We start from the raw sequence: 25,000 nt of genomic DNA, 5'->3' as shown, positions 1-25,000 counted from the left end.
ATGAATCATGTAATTTTTCGTTCACTTCTTCAAATAAAGCTTTACTTCTACAATGGCTTGAAATTTATGTATTTACAGTATTTCAACCTTTCTAACTTCAGTCAGTTACGTAAATTGCGTTCAAAAACAGTTTCTCACAAACAACAGTAGATTATATTTACTCCCTCTTCTAAAAAGTGGTAAAAAGTGTCCCAATTTGATATACTATGAATGGTTGAAATATGATGAAATGCAGTTTTCATAAATAAAACCAAAACGACGGATAGATTTCCTAATCTACGTCAATCTTCAAGGATAGAAAGAAAAATAAAGAACGACAAAGACGGATGGAATCGACTTTCCTAATTAAAGGCGACTTAAAACACCCAACACTCTTCTTGATAGCGCGAGGATCACTAACCACCGGAAAGCAAATGGGAAAATTGGTACCATTGTGCTAACGTAACAAAACAAAAGCCAAACGTTAGTAATATTTGAAGGGACTTGATAAGAATCCGGATTCTCAGCACAACGCAAAAAGCTTTTGGCGTCTTGTTTATTTAAATGCAGGCCTTGTCATACTCAGTCCCATTGTTGTTGTTTTTTCTTTTCTTTTCTTTTTGTAGAAAATAGGAAATGCTTTGTCTTAAAAATTAAAAGCAGTCCCTAAGAAATTGATTACCCTGTTATTAATAATATAATTTATATTTGTTAGAGAAGTCCGAAGGAAATTTATCTACAGAACAAAAATATCAATTCAATACTGTCACCTTCACACTATTCTATCTAATTTCTCTTCCTCTTTTTTGTTAAAGTTGTCATAGTTTACATAGGAAATGTTTATTTTAATGTTGTTACTGTTCTCAAAATCTTTTATTTTTCCTTGTTTCCTTTCCTTACTGGGATATTTTCCTTGTTGGAGCCCCTGTGCTTATAGCATCCTTCTTTTCTAACTAGGGTTGTAGCTTAGCAAGTAATAATAATAATAATAATAATAATAATAATAATAATAATAATAATAATAATAATATCAACAATAACAATAATAATAACAATAACAATAATAATAATAATAATAATAATAATGAAAATAAGATACCGATAGCACATCAAAACTTACAAACAAATAAGTAAAATCAGGCAATTAAAACTTAGAAGAGCAAAGTATTTAATAAATATGCTAACGTTATCTATTACTCTAAAACTCCTAAAGATATGTCTCTTAATTCATTTTTGCATATTAATAATAGTGATTTTCAAATACACCCATTTATCTTTAAATAAACTCTCTCTCTCTCTCTCTCTCTCTCTCTCTCTCTCTCTCTCTCTCTCTCTCTCTCTCTCTCTCTCTCTCTCTCTATATATATATATATATATATATATATACACACACATATATTGCATAAATATACAGTATACACACACACACACACACACACACATATATATATATATATATATATATATATATATATATATATATATATATATATATACACATATACATAAGATCTATATTTGTGTTAAGCATTGATCCTGAGCCTAATCTTCTACTTATGGTTTTCAACTATACTGTTATGATTGACTGGACCAATTTAGTTGCTTACAACGTACTAGAAAAGCTTAGCTAAACCTCACCTTATTAAGTAAAGAAGTGTGCATATTGCTTTGGGTTTTATGAGGAGGAACGTACATAGTAACTGAAACTCGGGCTGAGGAAGGAGAGAATTTCAACCAGTTATACAGTTTATATTAAGGCAATAAGGATTTCTTTATAATATTCCCATGAACCGAAGTATTCAAAAGCAGTTTTAGACTTAAACTTTTTTTTTTTTTTTTTAAATTCTGGGATTTAGAGCTAAAATTGGTGTTACTAATTACACACTTAGTGACGTATTTATTAAAGGCTGTATGCATAGGCAACATGTAGCAAAGACCATAACCGGGTGTTTCGAGTTGAGTCATAGAGGCGTATTATCTACATTTCTTACAATAAGCTTTAACTAAATCGCTTATAAACGCAGTGATAAGGACGACTAAATTAGGGTTTCTATTTTCCTTAATGCAAACCCATAGGCATATACATACTCATAGACACACACATTATATATATATATATATATATATATATATATATATATATATATATATATATATATATATATATATATAATTGCTTGCATGAGAGAGAGAGAGAGAGAGAGAGAGAGAGAGAGAGAGAGAGAGAGAGAGAGAGAGAGAGAGAGAGAGAGAGAGAGCAGTCACAAAATATAACTTAACTTTACCATAATAAGTTAGGTTTAGGTTATTATAATAATTCTACCTAATGTTTCCCCTTTCAACTTTTAGGATTCATTAAGCTAAAATTTTACTCGATTACTCCTCAGTTAGTTATTACAACGATTCTTTTTATTATTTTAGCGTACGTAGACTAAAAAGAATACGGTCGTCTTTGCATTTATTCCAATCATTTGCTGGTCAAAGTGTACTGTTTTCGCCAATAACTGTATTTACTCGATCCTTTTTATCTCAAACCCACCACTTCCATCATATATCTTCTAACATCATTCATTTACTTCTAGGGCAATTTCTCCTATAAGTTGAAGCGATATACCTCTATGGAACTCAGGTGAACTAACAATATCAGACAGACGTGATAGATCCTCGCACCTGGATTGAAAAGAAAATTCAGTCGGACCTGATCAAGTGGACAAATAAGCTAATCACAAGAGTTCAGCGAAAAATGAAGATCAAAATAGGCTCATTCATAAAGAGTTAAAAGTAGTTGATAGAATATTGTTTAATTCAACAACCAATGAATAGGATGTTCTCCTTAAATGTGCAGAAACATCAGCATTTACTGAACTATACTTTAGTTCAACGTTCTTGCAGCTCATGTTGCAAGCTTTCAACCCTGACCTATTATCCTGCATCACACTTTGCTGAGGGTAGAAATCTAAAATATATCCATTGCCATTCAGTATGAACTTCCTGCTTATGCTTCAAATTTAAGATTGTCAAGAAGGATCATCAGTCCAGACTGTCCGTTCAGGAACAAATAACTTGGGCTTAATTGCAACGAAAACAAATCACAGGACAACTAACTACTTAGAAGTGCTTGTTATCTGCAGAATGTGATAAATAAAGATCGATTTGAGAATGTAATACCCATGGTAGACGTTACCTTTTTTTTAGCGCCATTTGCGACAATTTATCTACAAATTCCGTCATCGTTAGAAAATCGTTTATTGTGTTGTTGAGGAGCAACGAGAGAAACGCAAACATCTTCAGTACTTTCATTGACATTGTAATTGAGGAGTAATGAACTAGAAATAATAGCTTTTCACTCACTACGCTTACTCTTTCATTCATGTACAAATCTTCCATCATGTTACCTAATTTCTCTTGAGTTTTATGTCTTCATGGAATCGCCTCTATATAATAAAGAGCAAGTGTACGATATATATATATATATATATATATATACATATATTTCTTTTCAGTCAGGCTCAGCTCTCTCCGTCTCTAGGGTATGGGGAGAGAGTAGTTATTCCCTGGTGAGAGGGGGGAGCGTGTGCCCGCCGTCATTTTTGACGGGTCCTTTGCACTAGTTGTAAATATTGCAATTCAAGAACTTGTAAGAAAGATTGGAAGTCTCGTAAAACGTTGTGTTGCTCAAGAATTATAATTGTTTAAACATTAAAAGATAATTATTGTACATCCCTGCGCATTTTGTTTCAATTCCCTTCTCGTTCACTCATGATTAGTAGGGCGTAAGATTTTTGAGGATTTAATGTTGTTTTCTCAATTTGTCCTTATATATTTTATATTGGGTTATTCAAGACAGAAACCGCGATGTCTCTTGTGTTCAGAGTATATTTTTAACTCTGCATCAATTTCTTTATGTAGCACTGTTACAATAAACAATCTTATGATAAAGAAGGATATTCTATGTGGTGGCCGATGTGGTAACGTTCCTGACTGGTGATCGTCAGACTGGGGTTCGAGTCTGGCTCAAATTCACTAGTTCCTTTGGTCGCTGAAATCTCACCATCCTTGTGAACTAAAGATGGAGTGTTTGGGGGAACCTATAGGTCTATCGGCTGTCATCAGTAGCCATTGCCTAGCCGACCTTGATCCTAGTTTGGGTGGAGGGGCTTGGGCGCTGATCATATGTATGTATATATGGTTAGTATCTACAGTAGGTCAGTGTCCTGCTTGATAGGGCAGTGTCATTGTCCCTCACCTCTGCCAATCATGAGGGCCGTTTAAACATTTAAATTCCGAACTTGTTCAATCCAGGTAGAACGAATGTTTAGTCATAGGATAGGAGGGACTCTGGATTAAAAGAATAAACTGTAAGACGTCATAAATATAATTCTCCATTGTTCAAGCCATGAAAAGTGGTAAAATAAGAACTTTGCAAAATGCGTTAGAGATTACTGTTGAATAAATTATCTACTGAAAACGGGAGCATTTTGACTGCATATATGTTACACAGGCATTTTGCTCGTCTTTCTATTGCATCAACTTTCTATGTAAATTGACGTTGTTTACTCGTTTCCTTTTCAATCAAATAAGTAAATAGTCATCGCTTGGTCTGAAGTGGACTGTCATCCATTAGAGTTAGACAAACAAGATGACTCCTTTCGATGAACACGCGATTCGTGTTTAGCGCTCATTTAGGCTTAGAGCGAGCTGTAGTCATGGTTAGGAAGACGAGCGAGGAGTTATTTGACTCTAAACTTATGAGTGAAATGAACCACCTGCATTTAAAGCCAGGTACCAATTTAATAACTTACTAACCATTTTAATAGGAATAATTGCAAAATATAACATTACAATGATGCGAGTCATATTTAAGTTAAACGGTTAACCGTCATTTTATTATTTAGTAAAGGGGTTATAATCCAAACTTTATTCTTACTTGTTACTTGTTTTGGGTTTAAATCCAACCCTCTAATGAAGTCGAGTGAACTACTTCTCGGGCGGGTCCATATCAATCATCTAACGAAACATTTTCATTATAACTTATAAAATTCTTTGATTGTAGCATCTTCCAAATCATATGATCTTGTGAAAAGTAATGTCTTTAGTTTCTTCTTAAATTCAATGGCTCCCTTTAGGTCCTTCATTTCAGTTGGCAGTTTATTATAATGTCTAGGCGCACAGTAGCTAAAAGTCCTTTCACCAAATTTACTATTTGTTCTTGGTTCAGATAGTCTATGTTTGTCAATCATGTGTCTTACGGTAACATTTGTTTCTAGTTCTAGTTTGTTCAGGCATTCTTTTAGATATTTTGGTTCATTTTTGGTTCAGTATCTTAAACGTTAGTAAGAGTAGCTTGTATTCAATTCTCGCCTTTACCGGCAGCCAGTGTAATTTAATTAGTGCAGGGGTAACTCTATCCCTATTGTGTAGTCCTTTTATTAATCTAGCGGCTCTGTTTTGTACTCTGAATTTTCTTCAGCTGATAATTTGGTAAGCCATAGAACAGTAAGTTGCAGTAATCAATTCTTGAAAATATGTCGTGATTAATGAGTATGACCATAGATTTTTCATTTAAGTATTTACTAATAAATGCTATGTTTCTGATATGATAGTTACAATTTCTTACCATATTATTTATATGTTCATTCATTGTCAGTCTATCATCCATGATTACTCCAAGATTCCTGACAGATTTCTTTAGGTCAATGATCGATTGACCTATTTCAATTCTTTGGAAGCATTCGATTCTTTTTAAATCTTTTTCATCTCCAAAAATAATACATTCACTTTTATCTTCATTGAGCTTGAGCTTTTTTGTTAACATCCAAGCCTTAATATCATTCATCATTTCATGTATCTTTCTTTTAGCTTCATCAACTGATTCTATTGGGAAATAGAATTATGCATCATCAGCGTATATTCTAAACTTATATCTGTGAGTTTCAAGTATATTTGCCAGTTCAATCGTGTAAATTTCAAACAGGAGAGGACCTAGTACACTGCCTTTGGTTAGTTTTCTTGTCTCAGATTCAACATTTGATATTACTACTTTAACTTTGCGGTTTTCAATATAACTCTCAAACCAGCAATATGCTCGTTCTACAATGCCCACAGCTTTAAGGTCTTCCATCAGATATGTATGTTCTACGGTATCAAATGCTGCACTTAGATCAAGCATCACAAGAATGCAACACTTGCCATTTGTTATAATTTCTGTTACGTAATTTTTAATCGCTAACACTGTTGTTTCTGAGGAGTAATTTTCTCTGTATGCAGATTGATCATCGGCCATGGCATTAGATTGTTTCAGATGTTTCCAGGTTTGTTCGTGTACAGCAGTTTCAATAATCTTCGAAAGATATGACAGATTTGATAGTGGCCTATATGAACTTGAATGGTCTGTATCACCTTTTCCTTATAGACAGGCTTGATACATGCAACTTTCTCACAATCTGGGAAAACTGCCTGTGTTAGACTCTATGACGTAAAGAGGAGGAAAGGTTTGAGAGAACAGAGATGGGAATGCCGAGATGCATTATGAGAATATCACTGCTTGAAATGCTGAAAAATGAGGAAATGAGAAGAGTGGCAGGCGTAGTAAAGATCACGGTGGTGATAAGAGCGTAACGACTGAGATTGTGTGGGGACGTGTTAAGGATGGATCGTGGGAAGGAGTAAAGGGGCCTTGGGAGGAACCTGTTAGGGTGAGAAGCTCAAGAGGGAGGCAGAAAATTTGATGGAGAGAAAGGTGAATGATGATATGGAGAGAAGACGTTTGGTGATAGAGGAAGGCTTTGATAGAAGGCATTGGAGAGGGCACATCAGGTAACCGATCCCTTAATGTAGGGAAAACGGTGGGAAAGAAGATTATAGTCTAAACTTAAAATCCTCCATTAGTAAGTAAGGTCAAGTATATGGTGGAACTCTATAGAACCTCATTTCTTTATAGATTATTTTCATAAAGGCATAAAACAGCAGAATATATCAATTACCGTTTCGATGCATATGTATTATATAATTACTAGTTGCATGGACTAAAAATTAAATATTTACATAATAGCAAATTCTGTAGGCATGGACTAGCTTAGAACATATAAAGTAAGCATTTACAAACTGAATGAAATTCAGTTGTCAGCGGTGCGAACGAAAGGAAATATTAACAAAGGTTCATTAAATAGTTATAATGAATTAATTGTGCTTAGCTCTTATAAAACTTACATTCCGCCTTAAAATGATACTCAGATGCTGTGAAATTTAGAGTTTATCCGTAACTATTTCACAACTTGTGAGGTTGTTGACGGAATTTTTCTTTTATAAGAGCATAAAACAACTAAGCGGTGGGATTTTTTTTGGGGGAAAATGATAAAAAACTTAGTACCTTTATCCAACTCGGCTTTGTTCCACTATATCTGACTATATACCAAGTACATAGCCTTGTGGTTAGAAAATGTTGTAAATTGAAAACTAATAACAGGTTAAGGATTATAAAACTAGATTTTGAAGCCAACTCAAAAAGAGATGAAAATACAGCAATGGTAATAATAGCAGATTTTATTTCAAGTATCTGGATGGCAAGACAATTGGGAATAAGTGCTGAACAGCAAATTATTAAGTGTATACAGAATAAACTGTTAAATACATTTAATGTAAATATTATTGGATATAAGAATAATGTTAAAAATATTTTCACAAATCAGTATGTTTCTAACTTAAAAACATATTTAGAAAAATAATAAAATAAAAATGTAATTTTATCATATTATAATAGATGTTATAATGTATATAAAAATTGTAAAATATAATTTGTTAAGGAATATTTCTTTATAAAAGAAAAAAAAAGATGTATGTTAAGAATATGTAATTGTATTTTCATAATAAAAGAAAAAAAAAAGTACATAGTCTTTTGCCAAAATCAAAAGAAATACGAAGGCTGATGAGGCAAGCAGCCTACCGCTATAATAGGACTTTTTAGAAGGAAGTTGATATCCTTTGTCATTTTCTCCCTAAATGCCATCAGGCATTTAGAGAATCATACAGGTTTTTAAGTAAAGTCCCTTAGAAATTTCTCTCCTTAACTGACATTAAGAGAGAGAGAGAGAGAGAGAGAGAGAGAGAGAGAGAGAGAGAGAGAGAGAGAGAGAGAGAGAGAGAGAGAGAGAGAGAATTATTAGTTGTGTTCACATTGATTACTGAGGACACATTAATATTCACACATAAGTGACGTCATGTCACTCCGGAAGAGGGAAATTATGAGGCCACTCCTTTAGAATAAATGATCACGTGCAGTAGGCCATTGCATAAGAATTATCAGGAGTTCCTCAGTGACGAGGCGTTCGATCTAGGCTAGGACAAAAGCATGGACTTGTTTCAGGGATTTATATCAATTTATCGCAAGGAGAGTGTTTGATATGCCAAACCGGAATTACAAGGTGGAAATTTGTCTTAATTTGATTTCAGTTTACATAATTTACATACCTTTAGTTGCTTTATATGCATGTGCATATGTTGGCTATGTTTACATGCATGCAGACAATATCAAATATAAATAGTCATAAAAAAAAATACTTAAATCATGGCACTTGAGATTAGAATAACTCAAAACGTAAGAACATTTTTACAGCAAACAAAACTGGTCTGAAGAATTGACGGGGATTATTCTTCGCTCCATGACGACCTAGAGATTATCTTATCTTTAAGTAGCTTTACAGGATAACTCAGCAAACGGCATGTTAAATGTGGTCAACAATTCCCCCTAGTTCAAAATATATCTGATTTAAGGATCATGCAAGCTGGAAGAACTTCGCTGATTACATTGCCATACGTAATCTAGATACCTTTCGTAATTACTCTTCTGTGATGTTTGTTTATTTGGTCCGCTATTAACATGTACAAACACGTGCCTACAAAAGATCTGTTTTTAAGATGTGGATTGCTATTCTTTAGATCTTGTTTGTAGCAAATTAGCTGAAGGGTACACTTCCCCAGAGGGAATACAAAAGCCATCAATAAACTGCGACTGAATGTGAGAAAGTGTGCGATTTCTATTTTTGTTGACTTCGTTACAGTACAAATATCCGATGAAAGGATAAACTAAAATATTAATAGCATATGATTACATTCTTGTGAAATAATAACATTGCGAGATAAGAATGGCAAGACATGTCACATCTCAAAAGAAAATATAACTTTGATCTAACTTGTTCGTGGCAAGATAGGACAGATTGTTAATAATATACCGTTTTTGCGAAGCTGTTGTTGACATTTTCATCAGAGTCAATATCTGTAATGACTCTGATTTTCATTACTCCTAGAATTTTTTAAGTTAAGCGGAGTGGAAATGGTGATATAATTTAGTTTCAAAATCAAATCTCAGACATTTCATATAAACATAATTGAGAGAAAACTACTCCTGTAGACTGTAAATATCAGATCATTCCACCTCTAACTAAAATCCTTTAGTCGTAGAGAAGCATAAGTAGTTTGCAAGTTAGAAAAAAAAGTAAAGTGAAAATTTCAATGTCAAATCGCATATAATTTCCACAAATATCTAGCTGTATATTTTTAGTTTCTCCTTTTCAGATTAAAGTTACTTAACTTTTTGGTACCGTAGGGGGTTTCAACAAGCTCTTTCAGACGGTCGTCGTCCTCTCTCTCTCTCTCTCTCTCTCTCTCTCTCGTTTCTTACTCTAAAGGATGATAGGCTAGTACGGATATTAAAATTGTTCACTGAGTATGTAAGATACACACACACACACACACATATATATATATATATATATATATGTATATATGTATATATATATATATATATATATATATATATATATATGTATATATATATATATATATATATATATGCATATATATATATGTATATGTGTATATATATATATATATATATATATATATATATATATATATATATATATAAATGTGTGCGTATGTGAGGAACATTACATATATATATATATATATATATATATATATATATATATATATATATATATATATATATATATATATATATAGGCTTGCGTGTTCCTATGTAATATATTATTCATGAAAATGGAATAGCGACAAATGTTGAGATAATATCTATTATAAAAAAATGTATATTGCCTGACCTACGGAACTGCTTCCAACAATACATCTTAACAAAAAATAAGTTAAAAAGACACCTGCAAGTCATGTCAGCTGATTATGGGCTTGATACCAACTGCAATTAAAACACTCCAAACACAGAGTAACTTGTATAAAATACCGAAACCGGAGGTAATACTACCTTTATCAAATGCTACTAATTATGCCTCCAATCAAGGAAGAAAAATAAAATTTAATATTTGAGTGGAACTCTCTCTCTCTCTCTCTCTCTCTCTCTCTCTCTCTCTCTCTCTCTCTCTCTCTCTCTCTCTCTCTCTCTCTCCAAATAATGCCAGAGTTAATATATCTAACTATCTAATATATTTGTGTGTATGTATGTGTATATATATGTGTGTATATGTGTATATATATATTTATATATATACATATATATGTACATATATATACTTATATATATATATATATATATATTATATATATATATATATATATATATATATATATATATACACTTAATTCATATTAATCTAATTTGGTTGATTAAATTCATTAGCACCATCAATCACCATCGTATTACAATACTATGTTGTTTATTGCCTAAGGTGCAAATATCATATATATATATATATATATATATATATATATATATATATATATATATATATATATCGTATTTGGGCCTAAAGCAATAAACAATATAGTATTGTGATACGATGGTGCTAATGATTTCAATCAACCAAAGTAAAATGTATATGAATTAAGTTATATGATATATGCATGAAGTGAACTAAATCTATAGCGCCCTTTCTTTAACCTGCGTTGCCCAGTTTCGAGACCTGTCACCGATGGTTAAACATTTTATTTAGTTCATGGTTCAGATAATGGCTTGTAGTGGTAAGTGCATCATCGGCCACCCTGCCCCTCCCACCTTCAAAACAAGTGTAGAAGCCAATCACGTTGACAGGCCATTCTGTCAATCTTTATATATATTATATATATAATATATATATTATGTATATTATATATTATATTATATATTATATTATATATACTATATATATTATATTATATATATACTATATATATTATATATATATTATATATATACTATATATATATGTATGTGTATATATAAATATATACTTATTTACATAGGTGCTTGTGCATGTAATCGTTACAATTACTCCTTAGCTATTAAGTCATAAGATTGTAGATAATTATACATGTGGTAAAAATGACTCGTGTACTGTATATGCATATACATTTTACACACACACGCATATAATATATATATATATATATATATATATATATATATATATATATAATATATATGAGACGAGAGAGAGGAGAAGAGGAGAGAGGAGAGAGATGAGAGAGAGAGAGGAGGAGAGGAGAGAGAGAGAGAGAGAGAGAGAGAGAGAGAGAGACCTTTAGACAATAAGCTAATTAGTAACCATAATTTCGTCGCCAGTATAATTCAATTGATATTTTTTTAATATAACATTAATATACAATAGCTAGCAGGATTATAGATTTTTTTTTTTCATTCGTGCGTTGATGACAATATATGTGTCTAGAAAGTTCCGAAAAAAAAAAAATTCTTACCATTTTTCCTAAGATTTTTGGAATACAGTCAGTCGGAATTCTCCAAAGGTTACGCCCGAGATCACCGTAGACGCCTAATTAAAACAGATAACAACAATCCGAAAATAATTCAAATCGTATAGGCGAATCGGCTTCCAGCTGCGTTGGTGTTTTTCTTGTGTAGGAAGGCGGGTGATGGGAGATACTGACGAACAACAGGAAGGGGGAAGCAACGACTCCGGCAGCAGCGTGTTAGAAACTGGTCCTGTTCAACAAATCGCGGTCTCATTTATATCTTATCACTCTCCCCACCATTCTCTCTCTCTCTCTCTCTCTCTCTCTCTCTCTCTCTCTCTCTCTCTCTCTCTCTCTCTCTCTCTCTCTCTCTCTCTCTCTCTTAATTGGTCCCTAATTTCACCCATATGTTACCAATTGAATGTGTTGATTATATTGTTATCTCTACCCCATTGAATGCAACAACGTAAGTATGTTGGAATTAGTATGGTTTCTACCACACTCATACTTTTAACTGTTAAATCAGGAATAAAGTCGTTATGCCAAAAAACTTCCACAACCTTAGCTGCTTCGCCACCTACACAAAATATCAGCTTTGCAACATTAAACCCTTTTGCATAAGTAGGCTTAATCCTGGATATCAAGACTCTTCCTTTCCATAATGACTTTCCAAAAATCTTTCAACTCTCATTTCTACAACTACCGAATAAGACACTATTTTCACCAACCTATCTCGTCGTTCGATCATTCAAAAAAAAAAAATAAACAAATAAATAAAAAAAAATGTGGTGAAATGTCTGTGGGATGGTTTCGACACGTTGTTAATGAGCCTCCTGTGTGGGTGTATGTATGAAGAGACTAGCACAATAGGAGTTCTGTGCAAAAGAGATTCGTTTACAATTTAAGAAGTAAAATTGTGAATGCGGCAATAATTGCATGTATACGTGATCTTTTGAATCACAAAATATCATATTCGATGTGACGTCATCTGCTACGTGTAACAACATACGGGCAACCTTACAATTATTTACCAATCATTATCTGAAATTTTAGTGTTTAATTTGAAATTCTTTCTAAAAAGACAATAATGTAATTAATTAAAATGTTATGAACTTAGCACACGGACGGTTGACGCCTGGAGGCCATTATTCACTGCTGACTCACAATCACACTTTAGGAAAAATAGAATTCTTGTCCGAGAATTCCAAGGAAACAATTCCTTGTTATTCCAATAAATACCATTACTTTTCCCCTTTTCCTTAGTATCAAATTTCATTCGTATTTTCATGTTTATATTCCTATTACTCGCTGGCAAGTTTCCTTCTCTCTCTCTCTCTCTCTCTCTCTCCTCTCTCTCTCTCTCTCTCTCTCTCTCTCTCTCTCTCTCTCTCTCAAGAATTCAGTTTATTACTAGCTGCTTCCTCTCGTAGTGTCTTTCTAATTAATCTTTTTCACTTCTACTTTATAAAAAAATATCTAAATCTATTCATCTTGCTTCTTATCGTCATTTCCCTCGAAATACTGTAAGATATTTCAAATTGCAATCGAATACACTATACCCTTGCTTCCGCTTGCATAACAATGTACATTACTTAGGACATACACATACCTGTATGTATATATATAAATATATATATATATATATATATATATATATATATATATATATATATATATATATAAGATAAATTTCTACCTCATACTTGGGATCGAACGCTTCTAATGAAAGGCCACGAGAGGCCATAAAACAAAACGGGACCTAACGGCTAATCAGCTGTTCTAGGATTTACCTGGCGAGACATCAGTCTCTTACCAGCGAGTTTTACCCGACTTCCCGGCCCACCACGTGACACAATTGATAGTAATTCATTCAAATTACCCCTAATGAGTTAATATGGATAAATATCATCACAACATCGATGTTGTGTTGATATACATACATACATACATACATACATACATACATATTTATATATATATATATATATATATATATATATATATATATATATATATATATATATTCAAATAAGCCATATATAACACTCCTCCTAATATCTAGATTCTCTCTGTACCTCGGGATTAGCAACCCAAGGGGTCAGGCATGGAATCGAACCCGGACCGAAAAACAGGTGACAGTCACAGTATTCTCGGGCCCGGGTTCGATTCCCCGGCCGACCAGAAGCTATCATATTTGAGTTGATTCCTCCTGGAATCTCTAATCCCGAGGTACAGAGAGAATCTAGAGATTAGGAGGAGTATAATATATGGCTTATTTGAATAGGAAAATCACGTCTAAATGTGCAAAATGTATCATGTATATAAAACATATACATATGATGTATATAATAGTAAAGACACCCGTGGTTCTCATCCTGTCTATAGAGATATATGGTTGTCCACCCAGATCACTAATTAACCTTGGTTGTTACAATTAGTCATCTAAATACCACCACACACCCCCCCCTCCAAAAAAAAAAAAAAAAAAAAAAAAAAAACCTAATACACACCTTGGGTTAATAAAGGCGATATGTATTATGTATTTTACCAGACATTGGCTAGAATTCAAATCCATGGCTTTTTACTTGGGTGATATGCATGAAGTGTTGCGGCTAAACTTTTTTCTTTTTCCCTGTAGCCGTGTTTGTGTGTGTATACATACGTACATACATACATATATACAGTTATATATATATATATATATATATATATATATATATATATATATATATATATATATACACACAGTATATATATATATATATATATATATATATATATATAATACAGTATATATATATATATATATATATATATATATATATATATATATATATATATATATATATATATATATAGTACATAAAGTCATACATAAACAGTACATATATAGGTTACACTTAAACATATAAATGCACATATTTATTTATATACATATACATATATATATGTATATATATCAGATAAAGTTATACATATACAGTTCACATAAAGGTTACACTTAGATATATAAATACACACATACACACACACGCATATATATATATATATATATATATATATATATATATATATATATATATATATATAAAGTTATACATACACAATACACAATAGGTTACACTTAAATATATAAATGCATATATATACATATATACATATTATATATATGTATATATATACATATATGTGTATATATATATATATATATATATATATATATATATATATATATATATATATATATATATATACTGTACATATGTATGTGTGGTAGAAATTTATATATATATATAGATATATATATATATATATATATATATATATATATATATATATATATATATATATGTGTGTGTATATATATATATATATATATATATATATATATATCTAACTATATATATATATATATATATATATATATATATTATATATATATATATATATATATGCATATACAGTATATACGCACAAATATCTTTTCTTTGCTTGTCGGTTTTGTTCCATAGAATTCCTTTAAAACTGCTTGTCTCTGGTAATGTGAAGCTATCCACTGTCCAAGTACCTCACAGTTATTCTTATTCTTATTCTTATTATTATTATTACAAGCTCAGCTACAACCTTAGTTGGAAAAGCAGGATGCTATCAGCCCAAGGGCTCCAACAGGGAAAAAAGAGCCCAATGTGGAAAGGAAACAAGGAAATAAATGAACCGAAAGAGAGGTAATGAACAATTAAAATAAAAAATTCTAAAATCAGTAACAACATTAAAATACATCTTTCATATATAAACTATAACATCTTAAAAAGCAAGAGGAAGATAAATATGAAAGAATAGTCTGCGTGAGTGTACAATTAAGCAACAGTTGCACTATGAAGTAAATCTTCAATAGGGTTGACAGCAAGACGGAAAAAAGGACGTGGGGACAGAGGTACAGTAGGAGGACACAAAGCAGTGTTCGCTAAAAGTTCGTAGAACGCGGCAAGTAATCTTGAGTAATGACTAAATTGTACTGCGTGAGGTGCAGTGATGGCTCAACCCATTACAGGGTCTAATAAGAGTTGGGGCGCTTATTGAGTAGTATATACAGTATATTTCTTTCTCTAATGCACCTACGAAAACCTTACAAATGATTGCTTTTTTTTTTAGATATTTCTTGTAATTTTAGTAAAATAATAATAAAAATAAAAATAATAACACTAATAACAACAACAACAACAACAACAATAATAATAATAATAATAATAATTATAATAATAATAGTACCAACAACAACAATAATAATAATAATAATAATAATAATAATAATAATAATAATAATAATAATATATCGGGAAATAACCCTCTTTCAAACGAGTTTTATTAAAAGTAATTACTGCTTTAGTGGCGTTAATCTTATAATGAACTTTTTTTATTGTTCTTCTTATCTTTTTTCTCTTCATTAATGCATTCACAGTTACTGGCGGAATGCGGCAATGAAGAGAAAAAGAAAATAAGAACAATAGAAAAAGTTAAATACAAGATTAACGCCACTAAGGCAGCAATTACTTTTAGTAATAATAATAATAATAATAATAATAATAATAATAATAATAATAATAATAATAATAATAATAATAATAATAATAATAATTGCAAGTAGATGTGGTGCCAATAATCCTTGGAGCACTAGGGATCATACCCAAGTCATTGAAAAGGAATCTTGAGAAGATAGGAGTCGATATATAACCAAAAATTGTACATAGGAGCGTGCTATTTGAAACAACACTTATAGGCCTAGTGAGGAAAGTGATGGACTTCTAATAAGTCCTGTCTCTTTAGACTTTAATTAACAACCCCCCCCCAAAAAAAAAAAAAGAAAAAAAAAACTGATAAATGAATAATAATAACCAAACAATTTCTAACAAGAAACATAAAGAAAACTGTTTTGTTCTTGAAGGTAAATAATTTACTACTATAATATGCAGTACTCATGTGTAGAATAGCTGGTAATAGTTAATCTCAACAACAGGAAATAGAAATAGACTGAAAATATATAAGGTTAAGTTCATTAACAACCTTTAAGTCTTAATAGGGAGGATATCTTTCACAAAGCTGGTTACATAAACACATTTTTTGCAAGATTGTATAATTTTCAAACTAATTGGTTTCTCTGGTGACTAAAGCATCTATGATCATCGGCGATATTTGTACCATTTCTACAAGTTTCTTAATAACGTATGATGGGACAATTACGACCGCAGCAGTGGTAAGCTAAACCTACGAAAACTTCTTAAATCGTTGCAATCAGACCTATAATAATAATAATAATAATAATAATAATAATAATAATAATAATAATAATAATAATAATAATAATAATGGGTATTAAAAATCCACAATTATATACGTTGTATATTTAAAAAAAAAATAGCAGGAGCTTTCGCTCTTTTTTCAAAGTGCCTCTTCAGGTGAAGAGGCACTTGAAAAAAAGTGCGAAAGCTCCTAATATTCTTTTTTTAAATACACAACGCAAATAATTGTGGATTTTTAATAACCAAGATCTTGATACGATGTGGTGTTTTATTCAAGTTATAATAATAATAATAATAATAATAATAATAATAATAATAATAATAATAATAATAATAATAATAATAATAATAATAATAATAATAATAATAATAATAATAATAATTGCAGGATCCTAAATAGTTGCTATTACTACTACTTCTATCTCCTATAGATATTTGTCACTAATAATTTGTCACTTTTATTTTATTTTTAAGGCTTGTAACAACACCTTTATGTGTCCTTATAAGTTAAAGGGGGTTATGTAAGCCCAATATACATGTGAGCAGACAATATAAATGAGTACTTCTGTCTATGTTTTTGTTGACAAATGAATCAGTGGGATATACTTAAGAGGTAAAATGATTCTGTTAGTTTACCCACAGACAATTGGTCACTAAGCTATCAAGTATCTTATCTCCCATTCTCTCCCGAGAGGACATATTAGTGCGCGCCGCTTCGTAGCATCACTTAATGTCCATAGAGATGCATCTAGCATTACAATATCGACAATGACCGTCATATTAATGTCCTTAAACGGTAGATAAGGATATCATTATCTTGGAAAATGGATCGATCAGGTTGCGAAAGTTGGAGGAAAACGAGCAGGGCGGCTGCGCAACGAAGATTTCATTTGTTTATGGAAGAGGGACAAGGGACATCGGAGGACGTCGGATTCATATGAATAAGGAAAGAAAATAAGCAAGGTCAATCACGTTCAAAGCCATGCAGGGCGTTGATGAGGTTGTTGATTGGTCGAGGGGCTTGCATGGGCATGAGTAAGAATGGGGGATCGTTAATAGATGTGCATGGTAAAACAGGTTGTCAGGCATAAATAATGAAGGAAGTAATAGAGAGAGAGAATAGATATTCACATTTTTTTTTCTCGAAGGGAATGGTACGTATCTCTCAACGTATAAGGATTACATTTCCTTTTAATTTTCACTTTTTTACCGCTTCAGAAATAAAGCAAAAACAAATACCAGCTTCCAAAAGTACATTAAAAATGTACATTTGAATATCGTAATTAGTATAAATAGATCAAAGGGTTCAAGTTTTCCACTCTAAACTCATGACATCCGACTGACTCAGCAAATCCAGGGCATCACATTTGATCCAGGTAAATAAAAATCTACCATCTTTGTGATAGAACTGGAAAAAAAAATCATGAAATCTGTTTGGTTAAGTTTTATAATCGTTCGTCGACGTAAAGTAATAGAAACTGGTAGAACTTGCTAACTCGAGGGTATGCAAATTAACTACATTCCTTGAAACAATGACTTTTGAGCAAAAGTGAAGTCCTATCAAATAAATTTCCTGTGAACAGTGGAGTACTCCATGGGAATGTGTTGTCACCTATGTTGTTTATCCTCATCATGGATTTTGTAATGCATAGAATAGTTGGAGATAGTGGAGAAGGATTGGACTTGATTGGTAATAGGAAGTTAGCTGACCTAGGGTATGCTGATGACCATGTCCTTATTAGCAGAACACCACAGGATTTGCAATACTTGTTTACCAGAATGCATGAAATATCACAGGAGGTTGAGCTCAAGATTAACAGAAGAAAGACAAGAGATGATGAGAACCGAATGTGCAATGGAAGATGAAATATCATTGGAAGGAGAAAGGATTAATGAGGTAGAATCATTTAAATATTTAAGAACTATGATCTCTAATACAGGGTGTTTAGAATTGGAAATTAATGAAAGATTAAAATAAAAACAAACCAGAAAATGGCTAGATTTAATAAAATTCGGAAAACAAAGCGGCTGAAATTACACACAAACATCATTCTTTATACCAGTTTAGAGTGATCAGTGTTACTGTATGGACATGAGTCGCGGTATGACAATGAAACAATATCCAACAGATTTTGTAGATTAGGGAACAAAGCCATCAGAAGAATATTGGGAGTTAAATGGCAGGACAGGATTAGAAATGAAACTATAATAGAGATTACTCGAGGGTACCATATGTGGATGAGATCATGGTGAGGGGCAAATGAGATGGTTTGGGCATGCATGCTCTTCGTCTTCGCACTCCCCAAGAGATTAGTTCACCAGACTTTCAATTGGGCTCCTCAAGGCACTAGAAGAGTTAGAAGACCCAGACGTACATGGCTGAGGACTAAGAAGCGTGAAGCAGGAAATGACGAATGGAGAAGTATTGATTTAAACGCTCAAGATAGAAACGACTGGCGAAATTTAGTTGAGGCCCTTTGCGTCAATAGGCGAGGGAGATGATGACGATGATATATATATATATATATATATATATATATATATATATATATATATATATATATATATATATATATATATATAATATATATATATTATATATATATATATATATATATATATATATATATATATATATATATATATATATATATATATATATATTAGTGTAAAATCCACAGGAAACAGAAAAGTAAAAGACCAGGTACCAAGCGCTTTCGTGTATTACGTGCACTTCTTCAGGGTACAAAGTGAAATAGAAAACAAAATCATTAAAAAAAGAAACCTACCAAAACTGAAATAAAAACCACAAACAAGCAAAGCATCATAAATATGCTAAATTAATTAATAGTCGTTAAAAGTAAATAAACAATTGTTATGTAATAAAATACTAGCAATTTAACAATCGTTTATATTGTTCTTCCTTACAATTTCATGAACAGGAGGAGTGTCTAGTTTATAAAGACCAGAGCTGAGATTTAAAATTTGATTATCAAATTATTTAATAAAAGCAGCAGATTCAATAATAATTCTTTTAACAAGGTTTTTACTAAATACAATCTCCGAGGAGTTTTCCCAGTCAATACAGTGGTTAAAATCGTTCATGTGGGCAAACAAGGCACTAGATATTTGTCCTGTCCAAACTGCATAAAGATGTTATTTGATTCGGTTGTTAAGCAGTTTTCCAGTTTGACCCAAATATTTCTTGTCACACCCAGTACATGTACTGTACTCATGTAAACCATTGTAAAAGTTTCTGTTGCTTTCAAGTATGTTTTTAAGGGTTTTAAGGATTTGCAGCCCCGAATCTATGGACGCATAATTCTGTTGAATTAATGACATAGGAATTAATTTGAAATATCCTAAAGTTTTAATTGACAAGTCTCCACAGAAAGCTAAATATATAATTTATTCCGACAAGAATAAGGAATCTTTTAAGAATGAGAATGTACTGGTACTTCCATACAATGAAAACTTTGCTTATATCAAAGACTTATTGAAAATCTTCAAAGTAAATGTAGTTTTTAAAAGTTCAGGAACAGTAGAGAATGTCCTAATAAATAATTCTCCAAATTATAATAATGGCTCTATTTACATAATTCCATGTACTGGGTGTGACAAGAAATATTTGGGTCAAACTGGAAAACTGCTTAACAACCGAATCAAATATGTGTCACGTGCAGTTTTATATATTCTTACGAAGCTAGTCTAATGTAGAGTAAATATCGTAATTTATTGATAATTTTATTTATATTTATTCATATTGTTTTAATTTGTGCATTGAAGAGATGATACCCAGCCCGTCAAAAAAGCCCCTCTCATGAAGATATAAGTATTTTATGTAAATTACGTAAGACTTTCGTCGTGAATTTCATTATATTTTACATTCAAGTTAAAATATGTAATTTGCGTATTTTTTTAAAGAATTAATTTTTCATTTCACGTATGTTTGCTATGAAGTCTTACGTTGTCTATTTGAAAGTGTTGTAGGATTCATGTGAGATAGGAACAAGGGCTTAGGTAATGTTCTCTTATGTTTTATGATGTATTGCGTCATGTTTGAGAGAGAATTACAGAACATGTGCTTTTTAATGTTATTTACCGCGTATTTTGGAAATTTCGAGATGCCCGGCGAGAGGGTGTTATCTTTTTACTATTTCGGGGACAATAGGTAGGCTTAGCTAGTTGGCAGAGTCGTCTCGCAGAACAAAATCTCAGAATGGCTTCGGAAGAAATCTTTCCCAGATCTCCTAATGGCTTCAGTAGAAATGGTCATAAACTTAACATAGAGTTCTGAATGACTCCAGAACAGAATCTTTGAATGGCTTCGGAAGAAATCTTTCTCGGATCTCCAAATAGTTTCAGAAGAAATAGCCAGCATAGACTTCTGAATGACTCCAAAACAGAATCTTCCCGGAGCTCCCTGAACGGCCCCTGAACAAAATTTTCACGGCTTTCCAAAAGGCTTCAGAAAACATAACCGTATACTTAGCATCTCCTTTTTTTCAAATGAAGCTTGCAACACTTCTCATGATCTGTATGCTGCTATGCAAGTTTACACAGTGAACATGGTTATGTTTTTTGTTGTTTTTTTAACGAGAACACAAAGGATATTTTCAGATAGTTTATTCACAGAGGTATGAAAGTTATATAAAACAGTATATATAGTTAACACAAATAGGGTTCCTGAATAAATGCTGTTGAGGGTTTAAACTACACTAAACATAAGGTGAAAATTTCATAGTGAATATACTTTCCTTTCAGAACCAAGGACTATCGAGAGAAGGAAATACACTGCCAAGGTATTCTTGAAAACCTAGATGGCGTTATATGTAGGTGTACACAATTTCCAAATAGGTAATATAAAAATGAAAATGTATTCAAATAATTGATAATTTAAGATATTTTTGACAATACACAACATTGTTATTGGCTATTTTCGGATCACTACTGCCATCAAAGGAACGGTGACCATCTTAAAAAGAGCCCTCGGATACAAGGCTAGTGGAGAATAGAGATGCAACCTAAATTGCATCATTAATATAAAGTAAAACCAATCAAGGTATTAACACAAAGGGACGAGGTTATAACTTGACTCACAGAGCTCGCCTTGTGGCGTAATAAGGAGCTGATTGTGAGAATTGTGTTACTACTAAAGGAGATCATAGACCCTCTAATGCTAAAAGTATGGCACCTCAAAATAGAGGTCAAATAAAATATAATTCTTATATGTAAAGCACTTCTGAATAGAGGTCAAATAAAATCTAATGATAAAAGTAAAGCACTTCAAAATAGAGGTAAAATAAAATCTAATTCTGGAGGTAAAGCACTTCAAAATAGAGGTCAACGAGCCTCTAATGCTAAAAGTATGGAACCTCAAAATGGAGGTCAAAGAAAATCTAATGCTTGAGATAAACACATCAGAACAGAGGCCAAAGAGCCCCTAATGCTAAAAGTATGGAACCTCAAAATAGAGGTCAAAGAAAATCTAATGCTAGAGATAAACACACCAGAACAGAGGCCAAAGAGCTCCTAATGCTGAAAGTATGGCACCTCAAAATGGAGGTCAAAGAAAATCTAATGCTAGAGATAAACACATCAGAACAGAGGCCAAAGAGCCCCTAATGCTAAAAGTGTGGCACTTCAAAATGCAGGTCAAGGACAATCTAATGCTAGAGATAAACACACCAGAACAGAGGCCAAAGAGCCCCTAATGCTAAAAGTATGTCACCTCAAAATGGAGTCAAAGAAAATCTAATGCTAGAGATAAACACATCAGAACAGAGGCCAAAGAGCCCCTAATGCTAAAAGTATGGCACCTCGAAATGGAGGTCAAAGAAAATCCAATACTAGAGGTAAAACGCTTCAAAATAGAGGCCCAAGAGCACCTAATGCTGAAGGTATGGCACTTCAAAATGGGGGTCAAAGAAAATCTAATGCTAGAGATAAACACACCAGATCAGAGGCCAAAGAGCCCCTAATGCTAAAGATATGGCACCTCAAAATGGAGGTCAAAGAAAATCTAATGCTAGAGGTAAAAAACTTCAAAATAGGGGTCAAAGAGCCCCTAATGCTAAAAGTCTGGCACCTCGAAAAAGTCAACAAAAATCTAATGCTAGATGTAAAACACTTCAAAATAGAGGTCAAAGAGACCATAATGCTAAAAATATGGCACCTCAAAAAGCAGGTCAAATAAAATCTAATGCTTGAGATAAAACACTTTAAAATAGAGGTCAAAGAGACCATAATGGTAAAAGTCTGGCACCTCAAAAAGCAGGTCAAATAAAATCTAATGCTAGAGATAAAACACTTCAAAATAAAGGTCAAAGAGACCATAATGCTAAAAATATGGCAACTCAAAATAGAGGTCAAATAAAATATAATGCTAGAGATAAAACACTTCAAAATAGAGACCAAAGAACCCCTAATGCTAAAAGTATGGCACCTCAAAATGGAGGTCAAAGAAAATCTAATGCTAGAGGTGAATCACTTCAAAATAGAGGCCAAAGAGCCCCTAATGCTGAAAGTATGGCACCTCAAAATAGAGGTTAATTAAAATCTAATGCTAGCGATAAAGCACTTCAAAATAAAGGTCAAAGAGACTCTAATGTTAAAAGTATGGCACCTTAAAATGGAGGTCAAAGAAAATCTAATGTTAGAGGTAAAGCACTTCAAAATAGAGGTCAATGAGCCTATAATGCTAAAAGTATGGCATCTCAAACAGAGGTCAAAGAAAATCCAATGCGAGAGATAAACACTTCAAAATAGAGGTCAAAGAGCCCCTTACGGTAAAAGTATGTCATCTCAAAATGGAGGTTGAAGAATATTTAATTTAAAAGAGGTAAAATAAAATCTTATTCTAGAGGTAAAGCTCTTTAAAATAGAGGTCAAAGAACCCTTAATGCTAGAGGTAAGACACTTCAAAATAAGAGGCCAAAGAGCCTCTAATGCTATGGGTACGACACCTCAAAATAGGAGCCAAAGAGGTGATATAATAACTGTATACAGCACATACTTTAGACATTTTAAAATATTTTCTTATGTACCTAAGACAAGAATTTAAATGATCACGATTGACAGGAATGAACTGACCTCGCTTCACCCAGGTGAGTGGCGAACTAAGCCACCAGCACAACTCTTCCTCAACCCGCACGTTCTAGGGATGAAATGATCGTCAGTGACAAGGTTGAATACCTCCTCGGTCAGTGACCAAACCTTTTGTATATATCCCTAAATCAATAGAGTACTCCCTTAATCTTGATATAGCCATCCATGTCTGGACCCCGCCAGCTCGAACACAAGTAGGGATATAATATATATATATATATATATATATATATATATATATATATATATATATATATATATATATATATATATATATATATATATATATATATATATATAGGATAAATTTGTCATATTTAGACGTGTTTTTCATATGCTAATAAGCCATATATTTGGCTCCCTTAATATCTGGATTCTCTCTATACCACGGGATCAGTGACTCACGGGGGAATCAACTCAAGATATTAGATTCTGGTTCGACCGAACCTTGGTCTCAGAAACAGGGACAACAGTGACATACTATTTAGCCACAAAGAGAGATCACTCTGTGGCTAAATGGTACCGGATTTGTCACTGTCGTCCAAGTTTCTCGGACTAGGGCTTTATTCCCCATCCAACCAGAGGCTACAATTTTTAAGTTAATTCCTTCTTGGGTTTCTGATCCCGAGGTATAGAAAAAATCCAGATATTAAGGGACTATAATATATGGCATATTTGAATATTTTTATATATATATATATATATATATATATATATATATATATATATATATATATATATATAACTAATTTTCCACATTTTTTTTCTTTCAATTATATTAAAGTCTCCACACATACCTACACGCATATCTCTCTCTCTCTCTCTCTCTCTCTCTCTCTCTCTCTCTCTCTCTCTCTCTCTCTCTCTCTCTCTCTCTCTCTTTCTACATATATATATATATATATATATATATATATATATAT

The 25,000-nt window shown here is 32.2% G+C and overlaps 1 protein-coding gene across 3 annotated transcripts in view; it reads right to left on the bottom strand.

Annotated features, from left to right (window-relative positions):
• LOC137656292 (centromere protein V-like) overlaps positions 1-25,000 on the bottom strand; it is a 131,901-nt gene that overhangs the window by 54,409 nt on the left and 52,492 nt on the right. The window contains exon 1 of one of the 3 annotated variants that reach the window (XM_068390466.1): positions 11,680-11,910. The exons of the other annotated variants lie outside the window; for them this stretch is intronic. Within the exon in view, the coding sequence (XP_068246567.1) occupies positions 11,680-11,682 (3 nt within the window). The 5' untranslated portion in view covers positions 11,683-11,910. Of the gene's footprint in view, positions 1-11,679; positions 11,911-25,000 lie in introns of those variants that run through there. 3 annotated transcript variants of the gene reach the window in all.

The sequence above is a fragment of the Palaemon carinicauda genome, chromosome 1, assembly GCF_036898095.1.
Source record: "Palaemon carinicauda isolate YSFRI2023 chromosome 1, ASM3689809v2, whole genome shotgun sequence".
Lineage (NCBI taxonomy): Eukaryota > Metazoa > Arthropoda > Malacostraca > Decapoda > Palaemonidae > Palaemon > Palaemon carinicauda.
Note: the sequence above shows the minus strand (reverse complement) of the source record. Positions and strands in the feature narration are given on the sequence as shown.